The 21410-nt window shown below is 46.7% G+C and overlaps 11 protein-coding genes across 11 annotated transcripts; 6 read left to right on the top strand and 5 right to left on the bottom strand.

The window, feature by feature from the left end:
* Window positions 1-134: 134 nt before the first annotated feature.
* EDB82DRAFT_534874 (uncharacterized protein) lies at window positions 135-1491 on the top strand (the record flags this gene model as incomplete). The annotated part of the gene is made up of 2 exons (XM_065609276.1): window positions 135-734; window positions 765-1491. 2 exons carry the CDS (start codon window positions 135-137, stop codon window positions 1455-1457), a joined length of 1293 nt encoding a protein of 430 aa, XP_065464409.1. The 3' UTR covers window positions 1458-1491.
* Window positions 1492-1493: 2 nt separating this feature from the next.
* Window positions 1494-4584, bottom strand: EDB82DRAFT_494304 (uncharacterized protein). Its single transcript, XM_025732786.2, has 6 exons — window positions 4121-4584; window positions 3590-4073; window positions 3462-3542; window positions 2738-3417; window positions 2512-2691; window positions 1494-2464 (listed from the first exon to the last, which is right to left on the bottom strand). The coding sequence occupies exons 1-6, from the start codon at window positions 4276-4278 to the stop codon at window positions 1582-1584; spliced, it is 2466 nt and encodes an 821-aa protein (XP_025583758.1). The 5' UTR covers window positions 4279-4584; the 3' UTR covers window positions 1494-1581.
* A 71-nt stretch (window positions 4585-4655) lies between these two features.
* Window positions 4656-6495, top strand: EDB82DRAFT_494302 (NADP-dependent oxidoreductase domain-containing protein). The gene is made up of 3 exons (XM_025732785.2): window positions 4656-5263; window positions 5315-5492; window positions 5542-6495. Exons 1-3 carry the CDS (start codon window positions 5099-5101, stop codon window positions 6273-6275), a joined length of 1077 nt encoding a protein of 358 aa, XP_025583757.1. The 5' UTR covers window positions 4656-5098; the 3' UTR covers window positions 6276-6495.
* Window positions 6496-7929, top strand: EDB82DRAFT_494301 (chaperonin 10-like protein; the record flags this gene model as incomplete). Its single annotated transcript, XM_065608477.1, has 2 exons — window positions 6496-6927; window positions 6973-7929. Coding segments are annotated over exons 1-2 (1043 nt in total), but the record flags the coding sequence as incomplete, so codon positions are not given.
* Window positions 7930-9575, bottom strand: EDB82DRAFT_565898 (PLC-like phosphodiesterase). The gene is made up of 2 exons (XM_025732783.2): window positions 9266-9575; window positions 7930-9216 (listed from the first exon to the last, which is right to left on the bottom strand). Exons 1-2 carry the CDS (start codon window positions 9378-9380, stop codon window positions 7988-7990), a joined length of 1344 nt encoding a protein of 447 aa, XP_025583755.1. The 5' UTR covers window positions 9381-9575; the 3' UTR covers window positions 7930-7987.
* Window positions 9576-9823: 248 nt separating this feature from the next.
* Window positions 9824-12177, top strand: EDB82DRAFT_494294 (uncharacterized protein). The gene is made up of 3 exons (XM_025732782.2): window positions 9824-10517; window positions 10573-11541; window positions 11597-12177. The coding sequence occupies exons 1-3, from the start codon at window positions 10159-10161 to the stop codon at window positions 12144-12146; spliced, it is 1878 nt and encodes a 625-aa protein (XP_025583754.1). The 5' UTR covers window positions 9824-10158; the 3' UTR covers window positions 12147-12177.
* Window positions 12164-12844, bottom strand: EDB82DRAFT_458919 (uncharacterized protein; the record flags this gene model as incomplete). The annotated part of the gene is made up of 1 exon (XM_025732781.2): window positions 12164-12844. The coding sequence occupies one exon, from the start codon at window positions 12842-12844 to the stop codon at window positions 12260-12262; it is 585 nt and encodes a 194-aa protein (XP_025583753.1). The 3' UTR covers window positions 12164-12259.
* A 2594-nt stretch (window positions 12845-15438) lies between these two features.
* EDB82DRAFT_120412 (uncharacterized protein) lies at window positions 15439-16562 on the top strand. The gene has a single exon (XM_025732778.2). The coding sequence runs from the start codon at window positions 15527-15529 to the stop codon at window positions 16289-16291; it is 765 nt and encodes a 254-aa protein (XP_025583750.1). The 5' UTR covers window positions 15439-15526; the 3' UTR covers window positions 16292-16562.
* EDB82DRAFT_494289 (uncharacterized protein) lies at window positions 16406-17527 on the top strand. Its single transcript, XM_025732777.2, has 2 exons — window positions 16406-16847; window positions 16995-17527. The coding sequence occupies exons 1-2, from the start codon at window positions 16656-16658 to the stop codon at window positions 17295-17297; spliced, it is 495 nt and encodes a 164-aa protein (XP_025583749.1). The 5' UTR covers window positions 16406-16655; the 3' UTR covers window positions 17298-17527.
* A 352-nt stretch (window positions 17528-17879) lies between these two features.
* On the bottom strand, window positions 17880-18724 carry EDB82DRAFT_544560 (methyltransferase; the record flags this gene model as incomplete). The annotated part of the gene is made up of 3 exons (XM_065609412.1): window positions 17880-18428; window positions 18462-18545; window positions 18581-18724. 3 exons carry the CDS (start codon window positions 18722-18724, stop codon window positions 17880-17882), a joined length of 777 nt encoding a protein of 258 aa, XP_065464407.1.
* A 533-nt stretch (window positions 18725-19257) lies between these two features.
* EDB82DRAFT_553431 (uncharacterized protein) lies at window positions 19258-21285 on the bottom strand (the record flags this gene model as incomplete). The annotated part of the gene is made up of 2 exons (XM_025732774.1): window positions 19258-19793; window positions 19863-21285. 2 exons carry the CDS (start codon window positions 21283-21285, stop codon window positions 19258-19260), a joined length of 1959 nt encoding a protein of 652 aa, XP_025583747.1.
* Window positions 21286-21410: the final 125 nt, after the last annotated feature.

The raw sequence follows: 21410 nt of genomic DNA, 5'->3' as shown, positions 1-21410 counted from the left end.
ACCGGCGGGGTACACATTACGAGGTACCTGAGTAATCCATCACTTATTGGAGTATTTAATTGACATGTTTACGCCGTTGATGAGGGGGTTCTGGTCATCATCATCATCACTATTTCTACTAAACTCTTCTCAAAATGCCTTCAGAACAAGTCAAGCGCTATGTTATAGTTGGTATGGGCGTTCGCTCTGCCATGTACTATCAGGCTATCATCCAGGACTTCAAGGATGTAGCCAAGCTAGTCGGCATTTGCGATACCAATCAAACGAGAATGGACGTTGCAAATGACCACATTGTTGAGTTGGGAGGTGAAAAGGTGCAAACCTACAAAGACACCGATTTCGACAAGATGGTCCAAGAGCAAAAGGCAGATGTTGTCATCGTCACGACAATTGACCTCTTCCACCACCACTACTGCATTCGCGCTATGGAACTTGGCTGCGATGCCATCACAGAAAAGCCGATGACCATTGACGAGCATAAACTCCAACAAATGGTCGACGCGGAGAAGAAGACGGGTAAACAAGTCCGCGTTCTCTTCAACTACCGTTACGCTCCCCATCACACCAAGGTCCGCGAGCTCATTGACTCTGGCGTCATTGGAGAAATTTCAACAGTGCACATGGACTGGATCCTCGATTGTGCCCATGGCGCAGACTTTATGCGTCGCTGGCATCGTCACAAGGAAACTAGCGGTGGTATCCAAATGCACAAATCCATCCACCATTTTGACCTGGTGCATTTCTGGCTTAACACTGAACCATAGCTCGTTTACTGTTTCGGTGATCTTCGTTTCTACGGAAAGGAAAACGCTGAGCGACGAGGAGAGAAGAATCTTGGTGAGAGGTACAAGAACAACGATGATGCAAAGAACGATCCCTTTGCGTTCCAGCTCGACGACAACGAACGCATGAAGAAGCTGTATCTTGAGGCTGAGCATGAAGATGGATACATTCGTGACAGAAATTGCTTCGGGGAGGGCATTACGATTGAGGATAACCTGTCCATGATAATCAAGTACAAGAACCGTGCTGTCATGACATACAACACCTACGCCTACGCCCCTTGGGAAGGTTACAGGTGTGTATTCAACGGAACAAAGGGTCGTATCGAGATCAACGTCGTCGAGAGCGGATACAATCCCCTTGGTGATCCCGTCACGAAAGATGCATCTGGAGAGGATGAGAAGTACATCCAAGGTGGTGTCGAACAGACCAAGATCGTTGTGTATCCCATGTTTGACAAGCCATATGTTGTGGATGTTGTGAAGCAGGAGGGTGGGCATGGAGGAGGAGATCCTGTCTTGTTAAAGGATGTTATCCTCGGTGATCAGAAGGACAGCTTCAAGAGAGCTGCTTATATCAGAGATGGTGGAAATGCGGTTCTTGTTGGTGTTGGAGCGAATCATAGTATGAAGAGTGGTATGCCAGTCAAGGTTCAGGATTTGGTAAAGTGGTAGATACCGAAGTAGCAGTACAAGTAAATAAATCGTCAAAAAATATGCTATTGTTTAATTGAGCCAATATTGTTGCCAGTCCAAAGATGAGGTATAAAAACAATGCTTTTGATATTTTACAAGGCTGTTAAAAAGAGTCCACGGACAACGCAACCGGCCCACCATTCTGTACAGTAACATCTTCAAATTCCTGCTCTCCATTCCCAACTTCCATAATTCCAGAAAAGATGTCTTCCATTCTCACATCCCCCGCCTGTCCCATATTATCCGGTGGGGAACCAAGCAACTCATAAGGCCAGAAAGGCAAACCACCAGGGTCATTGAAGTGTGACGAGTCCAACAACGGCATATCACTAAAATCCAACGGTGCAATATTCGTAATTTCACACAACGCAGCTGTCAGGTCAACAGGGAACGACTGTTTGTTGTTGAAGAACGATTCCTGGTCTATCGTAATAGCATCTTGAGCCTGGACATGGTCTTGCAAATCGGTCGATACGATACCGCTTTGAGTTGCGAGGTTATCTGGTATGAGATCCTTGTTCATTGCGGAAAAGCGTTTGCTCGACTCGTCGTCCATCGTTAACATGGAAGTTGGCTGTGATCTCGTAAAAGCACGACCAGCTTTTCTCAATGACGGTGGAAAGTCGCACTCATCTGGTAGTCGTCCATTGCTGATGCTCATATCAAGGGTCATAACAAGCCTCAAGTAATAACTTGGCTTGTTCTTCAACATGTCGAGATAACTACTCGGTGATGAATCTTCCTCTGTACTGAACGGTGCAGGTGATCTTTGTTGGGCGAGCTCAACAACATGACGAATAGCGCGCATGACCCAGTCTGTGATGTAATACTTGTTCTTGTAGCTCTTCATCTGCTTCACAAGATTGTCGACGTGTTGTTGTTTTCGCGTCAGTGTGCCACCTTCTTGGGCTATGGACTTTTGCTTGGGACGGAGAAGTTCGACGTCGATCATTTGAAGGGCTAGAGGAAAAGCCGTGCATCCGATGCTGGCAATGTTAGTACTGTGAGCGAATATGGCGAGGGATTGACGTACGCTGTCATGGGAAGCCATCGAGACAAGCCCAGACGGTCAAATTCGAGGAGACATTCTGTCACGCGTGATGCCGAACCTTGAAGATCTTCACTCTGTCGCCGGAGTTGACCTTCTGATTGAGATGGTGGCAATAGACTGGATCGGAGGATATTGTAGTGGCAGACCGATAACCGAGCAGAGCTGTACCTCTTAGTCTTGGCCAGAAAGTTGAGAAGCTGTGACTCACTGATAATACATCTCGATGAGATTCTTGAACAGAATAATAGACTCGGTCTGTGACCCATCTTCCGTCATTCTCTCCTCAAGAGTTGCTTTAGTCTCGGTCCACGCGTTATACCACCTCTTCAACTCAATCTGACACAGACTCGCATCCTTAGCCACCTCCATCCTTCCCGAAAGCATCCATGACGGATTATTGTAAAGAACAGAAACAACCGACAAAACGTCTGTCAACACAACGCAAAGATCCACCAACTTTGCCAAAAGCTCCGCATGGAGTGTTTTCGTGGTAGAATCGTAAACATCAGAGTTATACAGCTCATCGCAAAGATCCGCGCTTCCAAGCACTGAACACCCCGAGAAACTAAAATTGGCGGGTGTAATTTTTATATTTTGCCTCGAAGTGAGTGGAAGTAATCTGTCGCAGATGATGCAACACCACCAGAGTCGTTTAAGGGTATTGCGGGCTTTTTGCACCTTTGCGACTTCTGTGTCACGGCTCGGGCGGAGGGATGAGTAGCAGTGGGCTTTGGCGACGCGGGCGTAGGATATGGCGATGCCGAGCCAGATTGAGCCCAAGGGTTTGTTGCCTGCGATGCAGCGCGGGATGAGGTGAGTGTGGGCGAGAAGAAGGGATGCTTGGGCTATAGCGATGCAAGACTTTTCGCAGCTGAAGTCGTAGAGGAGCTGGGATTGTTAGTCGTGGTCGGAGAATGCGGTGAAGGGTATACCTTTGCTCGTCGGTAAAATGCGAGTTTGGCTTGATGGACATCTGGGAAGCCCAGCATTTTAATTGTTTCGGCAGACACAAACTATCACACGTCAGTCCAACCCTTCTAGACCAGAACAATGCTCTTACTCCAGAAGAAATAAACAGTACACCTTGCAAGACCAGCATAGGCATCTCATATTCCACATCCCCATCCACCGAATTATACGAAAGCCAAAAGTCCTTCTCGTTCAATATCGGAAGCATCGGATGTACATGTAAAAAATACTGCCTTAAAAAGTCATCCAGGGCAGCTCGTTGCGGGACAATAAAACAGCCCTGGCTGACAAGAAATGCGAGGTCTTGAGGGAAGACGTCTTTGGTGTCGGGGACCTGAAGGAAAGCGTAATCGGGATGACATGGCGGGCCTGACAAAGGAGCGACATTTTGGGAAATGGATGATTCGGGAAAAGATGAAGAAGATGCGATCGATGCGGGAGGTGGTATCGTTGTCGCCGTCGTCGTCGGTGTAATGGGTAGAGGTTGTTGGAATGAGGGTTCATCGGGCTTCTCGGTATCCTGGGTTGGTCGGGGAGGTACAGGTCCGTTCGGTCGCAATTGAGGAGTTGTTGATCTAAAAAATTAATTTAATGGCTAAAAGGTAGTGATTGGGGTACTCACATTATTCCATGTCGTCGTTTAAACGTACAGACCTTGTCGTTGTGTCTACAATTGACACAAGGACCAGAAGGATCCTCGATAATACAGCGTACTTTGCGCGCGCGACAGAGGTTGCAAGCCCGGGAGACTCTTTTTCTTGTGGGTTTGGCCGGTTCCATCGTTGCTGTTTTGTACTTGACGAAAGGAACTCAAAGACCGAGGTTGGGAAAGATGTTGGAGTCAAGTTCACAGCCGATGAATGTCTTTGGGAAAGAAAATAGCGGTACGTCAGTCAGTTCCGAATCGAATTGCCGATGTCATCCCCACAGATCGAAGATGGTTCCCCGCAAAATTGTAGTGACGCTAGAGATGAAAGAGGTTTGGGTGGGAGCGGGCCCAGACCAGAGGGAGTCAAGGACGCTACAGGGTGGCGATGGCATAATTGTTAGCTTAAGCGAGGGAGCCTATCATGTCAATGAATTGGTCATGTTGAAGTTTGCCGATGAAGAATTGACGAAGAAAGGCATTGTTTAATTAAGTTTAATAGTTAATTGAGGCTCAATTACCGTAGGTGGATAGCCATGAGATGGTTGCAGAGCAAGTAGTTCAACGCAGCGTGCGGAATTACCTATAAATCCGCCATGTAGCCTGGTCTATCCCAGGGCAACAAATGGGGTCCGTGTTGACCCTGGCTTTCATTCATTGTTCGGACATAACTGTCTGCTACGTTCCCTTACTACCTATTGTAAAGAGTAACTATATAAACTCGCGTATCATGATTTCTGCAACTCAAGACCCCAAACACGCAGTCAGCAGCGGGGTAGATAACCACAAAGCTGATGATGCCATCGAATTGTATTTATCCGCCTATCAGGCTCACTACTTCTCCGTCCCATCTCAGATCATCTCGACTGTCTGACCATCGGAACGAGTACATAAAACAAGCAAGCCTCTGCAATCTCTTTTCTTTTCTTTTCACCCTCAGTCAAACCAATCAAGATGACATCCAACCAACTCCCCCCACAACTCAAGGCCTCTCTCGAGGCATCCAAATGCGAGTATCGCAATCTGGGCAAGTCCGGTCTTCGTATTTCAGTCCCTATTTTTGGGTGCATGAGCTTTGGAGACAAGAGAGTTCTTCCGTGGGTTATTGGCGAGGAAGAGGTATGATGTCTCACTTGATCATCGTCATCCCCGCTAACGACGCGTCAACAGGCACTTCAGCTCCTCAAGGCAGCGTATGATCGTGGCCTCAATACTTGGGACACCGCAAACACGTACAGCAATGGTGTTTCAGAGGAAATTGTCGGTAAAGCATTGAAGAAGTTCAATATTCCTCGTCACAAGGTTCTCATCTTGAGTAAATGCCGCTGGGCCGTGGGCGAAGAGCCAAGTAGATACCCCGTCCAGTGATGCTGTCCAACCTTCTGACAATGTCTCAGGTGCGCGTCACATCAATTACAAACCTGAATTCGAAGCCTCAAAAGACTACCAAAACCAATATGGTCTCTCGCGCGCCGCAATCTTCAACCAAGTCGAAGCATCCCTCAAACGTCTCGATACCGACTACATCGATTTGTTGCAAATCCATCGGTACGATGAATTGACCCCCCTTGAAGAAACCATGAAAGCGCTTCATGATCTGGTTCAATCGGGCAAAGTCCGATACATCGGTGCGAGCAGCATGTGGGCGACACAATTCGCTCGAATGCAATTCGTCGCTGAGAAAAATGGCTGGACGCAATTTATCAGCATGCAGAATCACTACAACCTTCTCTACCGCGAGGAAGAACGTGAAATGATCCGATACTGTAATGACACAGGCGTGGGCATCATTCCCTGGGCGCCGCTCTGTCGCGGGCATCTGGCCAGACCGCCAGCTCAATTTGGGGCTACAGACCGAAGCAAGAGTGAAAAAGAAAGTTCAGGTGAGCTGTCAGATGTTGACAATAAAATCATCGAGAGGGTAATGGAGATTGCAGAGAAGCATGGATGGCCTATGGCACATGTGGCGTTGGCATGGATCAATCAGAGGATTACGAGTCCAATTATTGGATTTAGCAGTGTTGAGAGGATCGAACAGGCTATTGATGCAAAGGGAAAGAGTTTAAGCGAGGAGGAGATCCGGTATTTGGAAGAGTTGTATGAGGCCAAGTCTATTTCTGGACACAGTTAAATGCGATAGGGCTGGTTCATGCTGTTGTTTTACGCAGAGAAATGTTTATACCATTTGCGCATTGCGATTTACGAAGCTATGGTTCAATTGTAGGGGCCGCAATTAATCTGACAGTCCGACTTCGGCAGATGTGTCGGCTAGTTTAGTCCGGATCGGTACCTTTGCACGGCTATCTACAAATTAGCCTGCCGGGAGGCTTGGTCCGTAAGCTCCAGGGTACAAAGACCAATAGCCTGAGACATCTCACCCAAGTAGTATAAACTGACCTACCATATTCGTTCCCAGGTGCAGTTATCCTGATTGCCGGGCTGAGTCGTTCTGATTGCCGGGCTGAAATGCTCTGATTCCCGGGGTTAAGACACGGCTGGTATAACCTAATGCCCAGTGGGCATTGCCCACTAACCAGCCCCTCCCCACCCCGATCATCTGTGTTCCACAGGTTCTTAAATCCTCCCGTTTCCGTCCCAAGTGAAGTTAACATCAAACCATCATTGTCAAACATCAAGATGACCGTTTCAATCCCTTCTTTGCAGAAAGCAGCTGTCATCAAGAACCCTGGTGACGAAGCGCGAATCGTCATCCGATCAGATGTCCCAGTTCCCAGCCCTGGTAAAGATGAGATTTTGATCAAGCTGTCCTGCACTGGCGTTTGGTAAGCAAGACAAGGTCAATCAGGCTCATTACTGACTTTCTCAAGTGGCTCAGAGTGCCGTGCCCTTTCAGGATGGGGCCCCTACAATCCTATCGTTGGTCATGAAGGCGTTGGAACAGTCGTCAAACTGGGCCAAGACGTTGACGCCAGCTTCCTCAACAAAAGAGTTGGCGTCAAATGGCTGTACAGCGCCTGCGGAGAATGCACAATCTGCAAGCGGGGCTGTCAGAACAACTGTCCGAAGCAGCTCAACACGGGCAAGCACGTTCCTGGCACTTTGCAGGAGTACATGGTCGCAGATTCCAGGTTTGTTACCAAGATTCCGGACGGGATCTCGGACGAAGTAGCTGCTCCACTACTTTGTGCGGGTCTCACCATGGCCGGGGCTGTTTCCGAACTCGACGGTTACGTCGAGAGTGGTGAGTGGGTTGTGGTGTCTGGTTCGGGCGGTGGTCTGGGACACTTGGGTGTCCAGATAGCGAAGTTGTTGTTTGGGGGTTACCGAGTAATCGGTATCGACACCGGGGACGCAAGACGAAAGGTGAGCCTGGACAGTGGTGCCGAGCACTTCATCGACTTTGCCACCGAGAACGTTGAGGAGAGGGTCAAGGAAATCACTGGGGAGGGAGCAGCAGCTGTTATTGTGGTGACTGGTTCTCAAGAGGCTTTCATCCAAGCTCCAAACTTGGTGAGGAACATGGGAATCATTGTCATGGTTGGATTGCCGAGGAATGACTTCAATATTCCCATCTCGGCGTCTGTCTGCTCGGCTCGAGGTAAGTACTTCCCACGACTTGATGAGTTTACTCATAGCTAACCATGCTTCAAGGCCTTACTGTTACTGGTGTTTCAGTTGGCACAGAGGGACAGATGGAGGACATTCTGCATCATGCAAAGAAGGGCATCATAGTTCCAAATGTCACAGTAGTCGGATTTGACCAAGTCGGAAAGGTCATCGGGGATCTTCAACAACAGGCAGTCACTGGAAGGGTAGTTGTCAAGATTTCATAATTTCCATCAGTAGCATTACGCACAATTTATCCTACATATTCATCTCTCCTCAGTTGTTGAAAACCTTGTCGTTGATGGCAATCACCAAAGGAAGATATTCCTTGTGGTTGAGGTAATCGATGTAAACCACGTTCGGAAAGGCCTTGTCAGTGACCTCAGGCAAAAGCCTCAGGTAAAGCTCCTTGTTACACTCTCGAGCAAGAAACTTGATCGGCTTGATTGAATCACCCACTTTGTCAGCGAAACTTGTGACGCTTCCAGCCCACGCGGGCACCTGCTGTGTCAAAGTCCAAGAGATTAGGAAGAGTCTCTTGTCCTTGGATGACATGTGGTGCTTCATCTTCTCAATTTGATCGTTGACCATGTACTCTGTTTCATCTTTGTTAGAGTATTCGTTTCGGACGTTGAACTGGGAAGACTTGTAAAATCCCTTCTTCGCGTAGTCACCCAGACTCATGCTACCCCATTCCTCGATGATGCATACGACTGCTGCTTTTCCATTGCCGATAAAGTCATCAAGCTTGACAGAACTAAGGTTGTTGGCTTTGGACTTGTCTTCGATGATATAACGATGCTCCAGCTTGAGAAGTTCCTCCATAAGCTTGTGCCATTCCTCCTTGTTGAACTCGCGCCACTCTTCGACGTCGCTCTGAAGAGAGTGAGAGAAGTTGATGATGATCAGTTCACCGTTGTTCTTTGTGAACTTGTTGACACCGTCGATGATACTGGAGATGGATTCTCCTCGAGCACCGACCTTGCCGGTGTAGTGACCAGTGCACCACTTTCCCTTGTAGAGTTGGGGACGAATGTCAAAGTATCTCGCTCCCAGCTCGAGCTGTCCATGGATGTCCTCTGACTGACACAATACATACGGATCGATAGGACTGACCGGAACAAGAGAGTGTGAGGTAGTTGACATGGCACTATCATGAGTTCCCAGCAAACAAAGTTGCGAAAGAGGACGTTTACCCAAAGTTCCTCTGCATTGTTGCATCCAGTCCATGGGCGGGTTGGTAGTGTGAAACTCATCCTGTGTGCCAGACAGAACGAAGGTAATGCATTCGTCATGTCGCCAGCCAAGTTGAATCTCAGAACCCTTGGAATTACCGACTGCTTCAATAGAGTCGAGCTTGACCCAGAGTCTTTCATCGTCGTCGCGGACATGAATGGTGAAGCTGCATTTTGTGCCCTCTAGGGTATACTTGACAGATCCACTTGTATCGGAACGCTTTTTGAACGCTCCCTGACTGAACTCGACGTAGATTCTGGGTACCTTTCCTATCAATTGGTGAGATTGAGGGTTGAAGAATGAGGAGGTTGGGCTTACCAGCTTCAATGACATCCGGGAAATCCCAAGACTTCATCTGATAGCTCATCTGGTCTGACCGTTTCCAACGGTACGGCGTACCGTTTACGAGAATGAGATAGCCACCGTCACCCATGTTGCACGACTCTTTCTGGTTACACTGAATTGGTTATGCGTTGCACAAGTGATGGAAGAGAAAGCAATCTCGCGACATGGTATCAATCTGGTCTGATTGCGAAGCTTGCACAGCCTCATCAGCCGAGACTAAACTCATTTCGTCCAGGGTCTGGTATGGAGCTGAAAGTGAGGAGAGCTTTGCCGAATCATAGAGAACCATTTGAAAGAAAACCCCGCTCCAAGGCTGAATATCCCGGCTAGTCCAAAGAGATAAAACACAATCTGTCTCGGCGGGGGCTGAGTTTTCACCGCCTACTCTTTTGGATAATGTCAGCTTCGCTAGCCTCAGGGTATCAGAAAAATTAACCGCTGGAAGCATAAGAGACGAAATTAGTAGGCCATTTTGTGCCCCTTGGGCTATAGTCTCAGACTACTTGTTTTTATACCCTAAGACTTGGGTGGCCATCTTTTCTGCTACCCAGTAGACTGGTCTTGTTTAATTGCTGTACTGCCACTATTCTGAGGGATCGTTCAATGGCGATTTCCCCTTTGGGTTTGATGACTGCATACATTGAATCCTACTTACGGGGTTAGTCGCGGGGTTAAGCGCCAGGAATAGCAGGCGATTCCGTTCATCAGCCAGTAATTTTCTCTCTTCACCTCAAACTACTCTTTGCCTTACCATCCCAGGGGCGTCGTTCTCGGCAACACATATTTTCTCCGTAGTATACAGAATATTAGTGTAAACGATTCCCCTTGCTAGTCGCTCAACTCGGCATCTTTTGCCAAACTCGAAAATGGCGGGTCACAAGTTAACGCCTGCTGCTATGGCAAGTAGTTTACTCTTGGGACTATTACTTGCCATTGGACATCATTTCTATTACCTTTACCTTGACGGGAGGATTGTTGAAAGCCAGAGTCAGCAGCAGTGGTTTTTGAGAGCAGGCACTGGTTTGGCCTTTTTAGTGAGGGCCTTTCTATCTGCAGCCGTGGGAATCGCATATACGCAAATATTATGGCGAACCCTGAGATCGAAACCCATCACTGTTCAGGGAGTCAACTCACTTTTTGGCGTCGTCCACAATGCGTGGGACTTTATTACGTGGGAACTTTGGACTGCTGCCCCTTTACTCGCAGTAGTGGCTATCATCGCATGGTACGATATTGTATGTCCAACATGTTCCACAATACCTTATTAACTCTACTTAAAGGGCTCTTCCGCTTGTTGCTGTTGTCACCCCGGCTACTCTTACTGTCCAAGTCTCCTCCCAACCAAATATCACAGTCCTTGACGCTCCAATTCCAATTCCCGATTACAGCAACTTTGCGACCTATGGCGAGTACACGGGCATGGGTGGAGGTGGAATTCTCGTTCCATCAACCTATATGTCGAGACTGATTCTATCAGTGGTGTCTTTGGGCTCTATCTTGACTGTGCCAGCGCCATTTCCGAATTCATCATATGCTCTCGAATTCTATGGCCCGACAATATCCTGCTATACTCCGAAGAACGCGACATTTCTGAAACAGGTGGACAAAATTATTCAGGAGAAAGATTCCTATTCAGCCACATTATACGCTGCCTTTGTACCCAGTTTCAGTCCTTACCGTTCCTATTCCAAGATTGAAGAATATGCATTGCAGGGCTTGAAAGATGCATTGAATAGTTCCGCACTATCTTCACCGTCGTACATAGACGAGACGTCAGCCACAAACGCAGACAGGCTCTATGTGGTTGTGCCAAGTATGGCATACCCACCCAAAGCAAATACGGCAATCGAGTGCCAACTCCACAACGCATCTATTGCGCTGAACTTTACATTCACCAACGGCCAGCAGAACGTCAAATACAAGTCCAAAAAACTTAATTCGGTGACGCACGTCGGCAAAGAAACGCGCTACGGTGAGGACCTCAAGCATTGTAACGCTGCTTATGCCTATGGGTCGCTTTTTAGTGCTATGGGCCAATTCCTTGTTGGTCACCTAACCGAGAATCACTACGGCAGGCTATTTTCCACGTGGACGCAGATTAGAAGTTCTGTTCTTATGGATACCAAGGAGATGCAGAATGTGAACAAAGACACGCCAGAGTCTATGATTGGAAATATCTCCTTGGCTAATGCGCTGGAAGACATATTTGCAAACGCCACAATCAGTATGTTCAGCAATCCGAAGTTTATGTAAGTTTTCATCTGAACCCCTATCGAACGAACCTGATTTTGCGTTTGCTACTAGGCAAAACAATACTGCTGCATCCCGTGGCCCAGTTACTTATTATTCTGCACAAAACGAATTCTCGTATGAACCTCGCAACCTTTTTCTTGCATACGGAATAGGCCTTCTCCTTTCTTCCATCATTGTCATAGTTGGGCTGCTATGCATCAAGTCTGCCTCAGCATCCTATGAAAGTGTCTTTTCAACTATTCTACGAACGACAAGAAACCCTGACCTCGACACTATCGTTCCTACAGCAGAGACTACAGGGGCAGAACCTCTTTCGAAACATCTAAGCAATGTCTGTCTGATATTACGTCGACAAGGAGGAGGACCCGAGAGTAGTAGTGATGAAAGAGTGACGTTCTTCGCTGTGGAATCCAAGTCGGACGATATGAAGGGGGAGAAAATATATTCTCCAGCTGAATCTTTGCTACGGCAGGACGAGACGAAAACACAAGCGGATACGATTGTTGAAGGCTCAAGTATAGATAACGAGTCACCATGGGAAAGGAACAGAGGTCGGAATCTTGAAATGTCCAATTACAGGGAGGCTATAAGGAGAGGCTGAGATACATAATATCACAAGACTTTTCATTCCATTCTATTTGTAAACATAACCGTAACCCAACGACATAAACCGCACACTAAATAAGCTTTTTGTAGGTCCTATAAACCTGACCCTCATGGAGCCCTCCCAGCACTCCTTTCAGACGCCCTGGTTATCCTGTTGTAATCCTCAATTTGAGCCACGGCGACAGCCAGTAATTCTTCAATTACCTCATTTTCTAGATGTTTTTTGTAAATGCTGATAATTCCATTGGTTTTACTCTCGTCGATTGTTACTAATAAAACAAGACCCTTGTTGTTCTTGAGTTTCCAACAAGCTTTCGTGCTCGTACTCTTCCAGTATAAGCGTCCGAGACCGCCCGCAGCATCGTATTGCCGCGAGGAGTCGTGTGTTTTTATTTTGAGTTTATAATCGGCTTGGGTCAGGTTGATTTGGATTCTGGGTGGCATAGATTGTTGTTTGATGCAAGCGATTCGCTGTACTTTGTCGGTGGTGGAGTATACTTCGAACTTGTGTCCCCGAGCACCGCCACACTTGGTGAGTCGCTTAATCGCATATCGAGGAAGGTGTTCACCGGGCACGCTCAGTGTTTGCATTTCTTCGGCCCATTTGTCGTATTGGAGTGTGAGGGTAGGCTCGTGAGTGATAATTCGACCGTCCGGTCTCACAGCGAACTTAACGAGTGAATCAGCGCCCATAGTGATAACTTGACGGCTAGTAGATGTATATACAGATGAGCAAGATGTTGAAATATAAGCCGGGCGAGGACGAGAAACTTATACCTATTGGACGAGTTACAAAAGCATCACAAATTAAACGTTGGACGGTAAATGATCGATCAATCTGAAGTCGTAATCCAACGTGCGCAGCTAAAACAACTCTAAGTTCGACATAAACATCAATTTAAACGTGCCATCCAGTCTAGACCTCCACTTTTAACCAGTCAAGCAATGGCATTGAAGTCGAGGCTTGCTAATGAAACTCAATCATGACTAGGGCTGAACTAATAAACCTTGTTGTATATCACAGCTTTGACATTGTCCACGAAAACCGTTAGACTAGATGTATTGAATAAATATAGTAACAAAGGATCGAGTATATGTCAAAGCGCACTCTGTTAATTAAAGATGTCCCAGCGTTGTAGAAGAAATCCCATTCACTTATGAAACGTTACTCTCAATTAGCTTTCTATGCAGGACGCATTACCCAATGAGCTTAACCATCATTTATCTAGTATCAACATGCTCATTCGATTTATCGACTAGTATCAAGCTATGTTTCCATTTGTTAACGACTTGAATTACTAATTAAGGGCTGATAGTTCAAGGAGGCTCGTATTCTTCATAACATCGCTCCCGGGATTTTCTCACTTCACCGACTTATGCCCTCGAAGTACATTCGGCATTTGATGGGAACACACGCAGTTCGAACCGATGACGATGTAGTGCCTCCAAAGCTCCGTAACAATTGTTGCTAATCTGAGTCGCCACGTTCTCTCCGCCATTTGTGTCACTTTCTTTATCGTCGTCGAATTGCTGTGTTCGGTTGACGTTGCCTGTGATGAAACTAGTGTTTGACCGTCCATACTGTACGGTGCTGTTTTTGTTCCCTTGGACCCGAGAGACGTTTCTTGGCCTCTTAGAGCCTTCGTGTAGCTGCTCCTGTTTAGCAATCGCCGCATTAACCATCTCGGCTATGTTATCCCCGACTTGCTGGTACGTTGGGTCGTCTGGTCGCGAGAACTTGCAAATTCGAGCATGGTCAGCGTCTAACCCGATTTGTTTCTCACGGTGACCTCCGAGTCCCAAAGTCGCCGATCTCGATCGACCACTAGCTACTCGGCGTTAGCTGCCTCTAACTCGAGAGTGTATGCCAGTAGCAATTTCATGCTTACCTTGCGAGTTCTGCGAAGAGGTCTCGTTTCGAAGAGGCATATGGATTACAAATCCTCAAGTAGTTGACTAAACTCCTCGGTGATCCAGGCGCGGAAACTCGAGCCCTGTGTTAGAGCTTCTGGGAAGGTTTTTGATACCGAACCTAATATAGCCCGGGCGACGAACGCAGCTGCAACCCCAGCGCCTGCTCCATTACCCCCCCGATGTGGTGTACCAAAGAAGACCACTCCAAACATTGCGTCAACGATATGAGAGTAGTTGCCGTTACTTCTAGCTATGGAAAGTGCCTATGGTTGTCATTCATGCCACAATCATGTCTGTAGGTTTTGGGATTACTTCCAGACGATACTTGTTCCTTGTCGATTTTTATGATTATCCGCACCCCACGCCGCGCCATATTCAGTTGGGTTGGTTTATTAGAACATGTCATCGACATACAATATTGGGCTACGACGGTGTCAGATTCTACAGATCTCCGAAGTCGGGTGCCCTGCGTGCACACAGAAGGACAAGTGCCAAAGGTGTGGCTGGTAGCTAAGGTTCCCAATACTCAAGCTCTACACTCCATTGTTTCATAAGATTGGCTAATCTGAACAAATGGCGTAATCAAAAGAGACAAACGCTGTGGCATTGTTCCTTGAAAACTTCTATTGTTCCATGAGCCAGCACAACGTCACGTCATTGTGCCGGGCCTGCATCCATCGCTGGTCACGGGTGCAATGTAAGACCAATTAACGAGAGGTGAACGTCGATCTGAGTCCGCCAAGTTATACGAAAAAAGGGATATAGAAGCCATTCCCTCCTACGGCCTATCGACATGCCGCAAATCATACGACAACGGTCAAAGGGGCTGAGCAAAAGTATTTCCCATGGTTCACCGCTGGTACTGAGGTCCTAGGATCAATGATGATAAGAAGAACATTCATTGATGCCTGAGTGTATCACCATTATCACCTTTCCATAAAAGTCAACAAAACTCCACTTGATAATTCAATTCAAGGGCTTTGTTTTGACACCTTCAATCTGGGGTTGAAATATGTGAGCCATTGACTATCTTGAACCGACACCTCCGCTCTCAGTGCTTCCAAGACTCATCCTTACAGTCGCCAATCATTTGCTAGCCGACTCTTCTAGAATAGCGACCATGGGAAGTAGGCTATATGCTTTCCCTATCAAGCTAGCTCTGATAAAATTTGCCATGTATCATGAGCGTAAGGCCCTGGGCGTTATCCAAGTCGCCAGGTCTATTTAATCAAGCTCCATTAATAAATAGATACAAGCTTATTCAGCAATTCTTCCAATGCAATATCCTAATAACAGTGTTAGTCATTCAAGCGAAGACTGTGTAATATTTAATAACCATTGGGTGCATACCCTTGCTCGACGCACTTCTTTCTCTTTTCCTTTACGGTGGTCTATTATTTCGCTCTCTAAACGGTCCCCGTTAGCCACAAACGCAAGCCCTACCACTAAGGAGCTCTGAACATGGCGAGCTTTATTGAAGAAATGATTGAAAACACCTGGTCTCGTGGATCTAAGAGGGAAGGCACGAAAAAAGAGGACCGCAAATGGGGCTTTACAATCTATCGGACCTACTACAGCGAGGAGTCCGATGAGGCCTGGCAAATGCTGTTGTACTCCCTCAGACACCAGACTAAATTGGCCTTCGGCGCTTTCGCAAAGGGAGCGGACGTTGAACATGACGTAGACCCAGATGACGTCCAACGACTGAAGGATCTATTCTATCTCGAAACCCGCGACGATCGTTCCCAATTAGAAGGACTTGATGTTCGAGATCTCCGGGAGTTCTGCAGAGATGAACTGTCCAAGGACAAAGAAATCATCGAGAAACTAGATAAAAGATCCTCTAAGTTTACAAGACCTAGAGAGACTCAAGGAATGGCAGATTGGGTGTTTGAATATGTTCTTCTTGCCGACGAAGCAGTCCTGAAGGATGTTGCAAGAGATGAACCTGTCGTTAAAGCCGTCTCAATACAGTGGATGGACGGAGATCCCAACTCGACGTGGGGCTGGATGAGGATTCCCACGGGCTATCTGCTAGAGTTATGGCATCACCTGTTGTTCAATGATCGCCAAACTAGCCGGGCGTTGCACTTCGATGGAGCGGAGGAAGAGCTTAAGACTCTCATCTGGGCTGGAGACATGGCCTGTAACATGACTGGGCTTTACTCTGAGATTCGCGATGGGCCGCATCCCTATGATAACCAAAGTTTGAGATGTCTCTCGTGAGAGTTACAGGAATAAGGAGAATAATCCAGACAACTCGCTCCTCAAAAGAGTGTTTGAGATTAGGCTCTGGAAGGATTGCCGGATCCCTATTCTCGCGGTCAGATCATATGACGACCCTCGGACTTGGCCAATACAGGGTGCGCACTCTTCTCCCTCGTGTCTCTTGAAACAAGCTTGGTGCAAACTGCTTCATCTAGTTGAGCGTGTTATCAACAAAAACATTCTTATCAGGTTCTTCGCTCTTTCAGCCTTCGGAATGTATGAGTTTGGATCATCCCAGAATCTATATACTTCTTGATGGCATTTGCTAACGAAATTTGCTAGGCTTAAGTCTGGTGTTGATTCCAGGTTTGGGCCCATACCAATGGTCTTTTGGGATAGGATGAGCGAAGTAGATTTGACACTGGAACCCGGTGTACTTGATCTTCCTGGAAGCGAAGGTGGTAGTTTCCAACTACCATGGATCATGGACCGCGCGTTCGAGTGCCTCGGAAGTGAGATAAATGATAAGGCTTTTGTACTTGTTGAGAAAGCTATCAGTGATGCCAAAAACAAAGTAAGTCTCTTGAGTAGTTCTGTCTTGTTCTTTCCTTACTCCTTCACTCCCTTTTCCTCTTCGCCTATCTTTATAGATACTACTTTTCAATACTTATTGTTTCTTATGTATTTTTGCCATCTATTGGACGCTCATTAAAGTAATTAGAGTTTCCATAAAGAGGGAAATCGAACGGTCGGCGCGTCGTCACTAAGAGGCTACCTGGAGAGGAAGAAGGGAATGTCGGATAAAGACATCCAGAAAAGCGGAAAGATAGCAGTGAACCGAATTCGTGACGGCTTCATTGCCTTCATCTACATAAACAGATGTCGATCAGAATTCAGCAAGACCATGAAGGACATTTATTTGAACTTCAAATTTGCCGAAAATGTCTACAACGAAAGGTACAAAAATAAACCGGACTCTGAGAAGGTACAACTTGCCGACTTCATGTCAAAGAAGTTCAAGTGAAACACGAGGGCCCAGATCAAAGAGGCACGAGCAATTTTGGATGGTGTAAGCGATGATCTGGCGAAAGCGGTACTTTGACAATATGGTGCATTTTGAGCAAACGCTGGATAAAAATCCCAGTCAAGGCAGGGTTAACCCTAAAATCTTTGAGGATATCAAGGATGAGGACGCAGAGATGGGAGGCACTTGATGAAACTAGATAGTTAACACGAATTCTATCCTATTTTAACGACTTCGTATTTGCTATCATACACAGCCATGCACGATTAAGTGAATCAGTTGCGAATTCGTGTCGCGATCATCAATTCAGCCTTGTCTAGGCAAGGTAGATATGCAAGAGGTGGTAAGCGTTGATGGAGGATGAATTGAAGGATGACAACGCCTGGAAAATCGGTCTAATGGAACTTTACAGTTTCGTCACATGTAGATCATATCAACGGATCGAAGCAGAAAGCGTGAAAGCCGTGTCAGAGAAAGTTCCCATCTCTATTATCGCATTGTCAATTTATTTCCAGAATACCACGCCAACTCCATTTCGGCTTCCGATCCACACACCACCGTAATGGCCGAAGTCAGATATGGCTACTGTCCAAACACTAATGCGCGTACTTCAATGCTGTCACGCTGTACCGCGTCTGGCCTAGATCTCGGATCTTCAAAAGCCGTATGCGCCAGTCTCGCACCTCGAGCCCCTTCTGCGTTCAGGCCATGGCCATCACAACAATGCAATAAAAAGCCCTCGTCTGAAGTCATTCCACTCAGGTAGCTCCATGTCTGCCTTCCATTAAACTTGACACCTGCTGTCTGTCCAGTATACCCATTATGGTACTTGTGGTGAATGGGAACTATGTCCTCATCTGCAACGCTGGGCGATGGAGCAAAAGCCAAGGAACAAGATTCCACTGGTCCATTATTGAAAGGCATCCAGATGTTGATGATACGATATCTGCCTTTCAGCAGCGTATCGGCCCCTTCTGGAAGATGCTTCCTGACTCTTTGGATCACGGATGTCGCGGTTAGGTCAATGTGTACCCTCGTGACCGGATTTCGAGCCGCCTCTTTATTGACGCGACGGATATTATGGTCGAAGAAGACAACCTTGCGGCTTGCACAGATAAGCTTTAGAAAGAGCTTTTCTAGCTCTGGATAGTAATTGACTCAAACAGAGTCATCATCGACAAAGTCCCGCTCAGTTGAAGGAGGAAGTGCCTGGACCAGAGCGACACCATCACGGTCCGGATCCACCATCTTGGATTCGTGGCCCGCAGATTACGAATAACGACCTGCCGTGTATCGTCTGTATAGCCGCGTTCGGGAAGGCCATGGGAGACATTGATATTGACGGCGTTAGATCCGTCCTGGGGGGCCTTGAAGAAGTTCAGTTTTGCAAGAACATCGCCACGAGGTATACTAACGTTGGAACTCATGATAATTTAAAATCGTGATGAACTAACGGATAGATTCTTTGAGTGTAGAGTTTGGGGTTAATTGTAAATATACGTCTTATCTGTGTGCGCGCTTTAATCTTGTGATTTGCATTGTCTCTAACAAAATATGAGTTTAGCTAAGCTGATGTCAGCAGCCAAACAATTTGGGGGATGCACTAGGTGTTATCACTACGCTTAGTGTTGCCAACATGGATTTACATGACCCAATTGTGGCTAACGCAGTTGGCAACGAAGGAAAAGCTACAGGATCGTTGAAATCAGGCAACTTGGTGGTAACCGTCTTTTGCTTTTGAATTTGATACCACCAGTAATTATATTTCTTATGTTGGCCTTTTGTTTCGCAAAGGGTTTTACAACAGAGTGGCAACGAGGTGTACGATTGGTTTCTGGAAAGCAACCAGATCCATATGCAGCTGAGAGCATTAGGTACGAGTTTACGAAGATGAAAATTGTATGGATAGAATAAAATTGTGAAAGAATGACGACGATTTGCGAGACGATGGAAGAACCTGTCAACTGCCAGCAAGAACTTGAACCCTGAGAGGCCCGCTCTCTCCATCATATGGTAACCTCATGATACAGTATCTTGTGTTCAATGCTCTAACCCTCTGCTTAACTTCCGTTCTCCTGGCAGTTGACATACCACGTAGCTGTGAAAGGAAATCATCTGAGTTACAAACTAAATACAGTGTTGCCGCTGGCGTTCCCCATCTTTCGGGCTCCAGGACACTCAAAGACTTGCGAAGAATTGCCGTCGCAATAACAACAAGCACAAGAAGCATGAAACATAGCACTCCAATGCTTATCCAAGTGCAAATATCAAACGTTGACCACGTGATTGCGTTGCTAAATGGGATGTTGGCGAGTGCTATCGGCAGAAAGTCACTGAAGATCGTGACTAAAGAAACAAGGGCCAGAATTTTATGTCCGTGGCGGAGGTACGTTATAACTCCCTGGTAGGGACTCGGTGATAGCGGCATAAGGACGGAGTGCTTAGCACTGAATGGTTTTTGCGAAATTTCAAACGCAGGATGAATCCCGGTTAACTCTGCAAAAATCAGCATGAAGGTTCAAATCCATGTGCCTCAAAAAAGCTAGCCAAGAGACAGTTACTTACCCTGAAAGATAGCAGCCCATCCAAATCCAATAATCAAACCAAAAACAGTAAAGAGAAATCTGACTCCAAATGTGCTTTGAGAATCCATAAACCTCTCAAATCCAGTATTGTCGTCGGTAAGTCGGTAGTAGAGAATCAATATACATATTCCAATAATGAACATTGCAAACCCGAGAATCATCAAAACACTCAATAGCATCGATCGGGTGGACGACTGCGTAGTGTTTACCTTTGTTGTCGTAGACTTAGCCAATGGAGACTGATCTTGAGTATCACCGTTTGTAACAATGATTCCATATTCTTGTTCTCCAGACAAATAGGTTATGTGCCCAAATTCGAATTTATGCTTTCCTAATGTTGAGCTGGCTTCGTCTAGCAAGAACATTCCATCAGATCCCGTGGGAAGTCTGCGCATCAAAGCTGAGAGATATGGGTTAATAGCAAGACTTGCCATTCCTAGAATACTGCGTGGATCGAATGAGACCCCAAGTCTTCTCCTGCTTACTAATACCAGGTATACAAGATTTAAGCATGCCATAAAAGCAAGCAGTGCCTGGGCTATCCGGATCACGGGATCAGAGGCTTGAAGCACCGCTGTGCAATGATCCGTCCAGTCCTGCAGACATCCTCCTTGTAGTTTGAGATGAACGGCTTCAGCAGCTAAAGGGATCAACAAAGCTGAGCTGTACTTGAGAACGGTTGAGAGAGTAACAGCAACATGCCCGTTGAATAACCCAGTAATCGAAGACAGGAAACCATGGATACCACTGTAATGGAGAAGAATCGTGTTCGATGCTGTTCCGCCACCGGGTGTTGCTAGTTGAGCGAATGGCTCCAGAGTCTTCGTCTCGGTATCCAGCACTTTCCAAAGGATGGAGAAGAGCGATGCCACTAAAGTGGGTACAAACGTGCCGATGAAGTATGATGTTTGGGCGGATAACCATCCATCATCGCCAAGTGAAAGCCACCCAATATTCGGAGCTGGAGCAGTTGGACCACCTCCCCTTTTAGCCAATGGCTCTGATGTGATGTCGGAGTATGCAGCACTCATGTCCGAGGTTTGGGCGGGAACAAACGTATAAGTTGAGGTGGCGCTTGATGAATCATCTGTTGTGACATCTGTCTGTGATCCTGGAAGTGCAAGGCTTGCCGACTCAAGAAGCAAGATAAGTGCCAAAGTGAGAGCAAGGTATAACAGTAGAGTTGGGGTTCGTAACGATAGTGGTTTCCATCTTGGTTTGATTGACTTTAGGTGTCTCTTTGTTATCTTTGTCCAGATGTGTGAAAGACAAACATAAAATAGTAAACCAGCGATTACCAATAAGAAAGGAACCGTAGAAAGCGCTGCAAAGATCCTCGATGATCCGGGGATTGTGTAACCAATTGTATTAGAGCTTCCATTGGCGGATGCTGCGCCAGCCATGATCAATAAATAGTGGATAATCAATCCGACGAGGGTTTGAAGGAATATCTGTTTTGTTGTTTTAATTACGATTGTTGCTCTGTGTCGATAGGGCTTCCAGTAGTATCATCCAGCATGGGCAGCTG

This window comes from Fusarium venenatum, assembly GCF_020744135.1.
Source record: "Fusarium venenatum strain MPI-CAGE-CH-0201 chromosome Unknown EDB82scaffold_2, whole genome shotgun sequence".
In the NCBI taxonomy this organism is placed as follows: Eukaryota; Fungi; Ascomycota; class Sordariomycetes; order Hypocreales; family Nectriaceae; genus Fusarium; species Fusarium venenatum.
This window is presented reverse-complemented; position numbering and strand designations above follow the sequence as displayed.

Excerpts from the sequence above, each read along its gene's own strand:
- EDB82DRAFT_494304 (XM_025732786.2), bottom strand. The coding sequence starts at position 4,278 with ATGGAACCGGCCAAACCCACAAGAAAAAGAGTCTCCCGGGCTTGCAAC. Across the intron at positions 3,543-3,589 it reads TACTGTTTATTTCTTCTGGA|TTTGTGTCTGCCGAAACAAT; the intron begins GTAAGAGCATTG and ends GACGTGTGATAG. Across the intron at positions 3,418-3,461 it reads CATTTTACCGACGAGCAAAG|CTCCTCTACGACTTCAGCTG; the intron begins GTATACCCTTCA and ends TAACAATCCCAG.
- EDB82DRAFT_494302 (XM_025732785.2), top strand. The coding sequence starts at position 5,099 with ATGACATCCAACCAACTCCCCCCACAACTCAAGGCCTCTCTCGAGGCA. Across the intron at positions 5,264-5,314 it reads GGGTTATTGGCGAGGAAGAG|GCACTTCAGCTCCTCAAGGC; the intron begins GTATGATGTCTC and ends ACGCGTCAACAG. Across the intron at positions 5,493-5,541 it reads GGCCGTGGGCGAAGAGCCAA|GTGCGCGTCACATCAATTAC; the intron begins GTAGATACCCCG and ends ACAATGTCTCAG.
- EDB82DRAFT_565898 (XM_025732783.2), bottom strand. The coding sequence starts at position 9,380 with ATGGGTGACGGTGGCTATCTCATTCTCGTAAACGGTACGCCGTACCGT. Across the intron at positions 9,217-9,265 it reads CCCGGATGTCATTGAAGCTG|GAAAGGTACCCAGAATCTAC; the intron begins GTAAGCCCAACC and ends ACCAATTGATAG.
- EDB82DRAFT_494294 (XM_025732782.2), top strand. The coding sequence starts at position 10,159 with ATGGCGGGTCACAAGTTAACGCCTGCTGCTATGGCAAGTAGTTTACTC. Across the intron at positions 10,518-10,572 it reads GTAGTGGCTATCATCGCATG|GGCTCTTCCGCTTGTTGCTG; the intron begins GTACGATATTGT and ends CTCTACTTAAAG. Across the intron at positions 11,542-11,596 it reads TTCAGCAATCCGAAGTTTAT|GCAAAACAATACTGCTGCAT; the intron begins GTAAGTTTTCAT and ends GTTTGCTACTAG.
- EDB82DRAFT_120412 (XM_025732778.2), top strand. The coding sequence starts at position 15,527 with ATGGCGAGCTTTATTGAAGAAATGATTGAAAACACCTGGTCTCGTGGA.
- EDB82DRAFT_494289 (XM_025732777.2), top strand. The coding sequence starts at position 16,656 with ATGGTCTTTTGGGATAGGATGAGCGAAGTAGATTTGACACTGGAACCC. Across the intron at positions 16,848-16,994 it reads TCAGTGATGCCAAAAACAAA|AGTTTCCATAAAGAGGGAAA; the intron begins GTAAGTCTCTTG and ends TAAAGTAATTAG.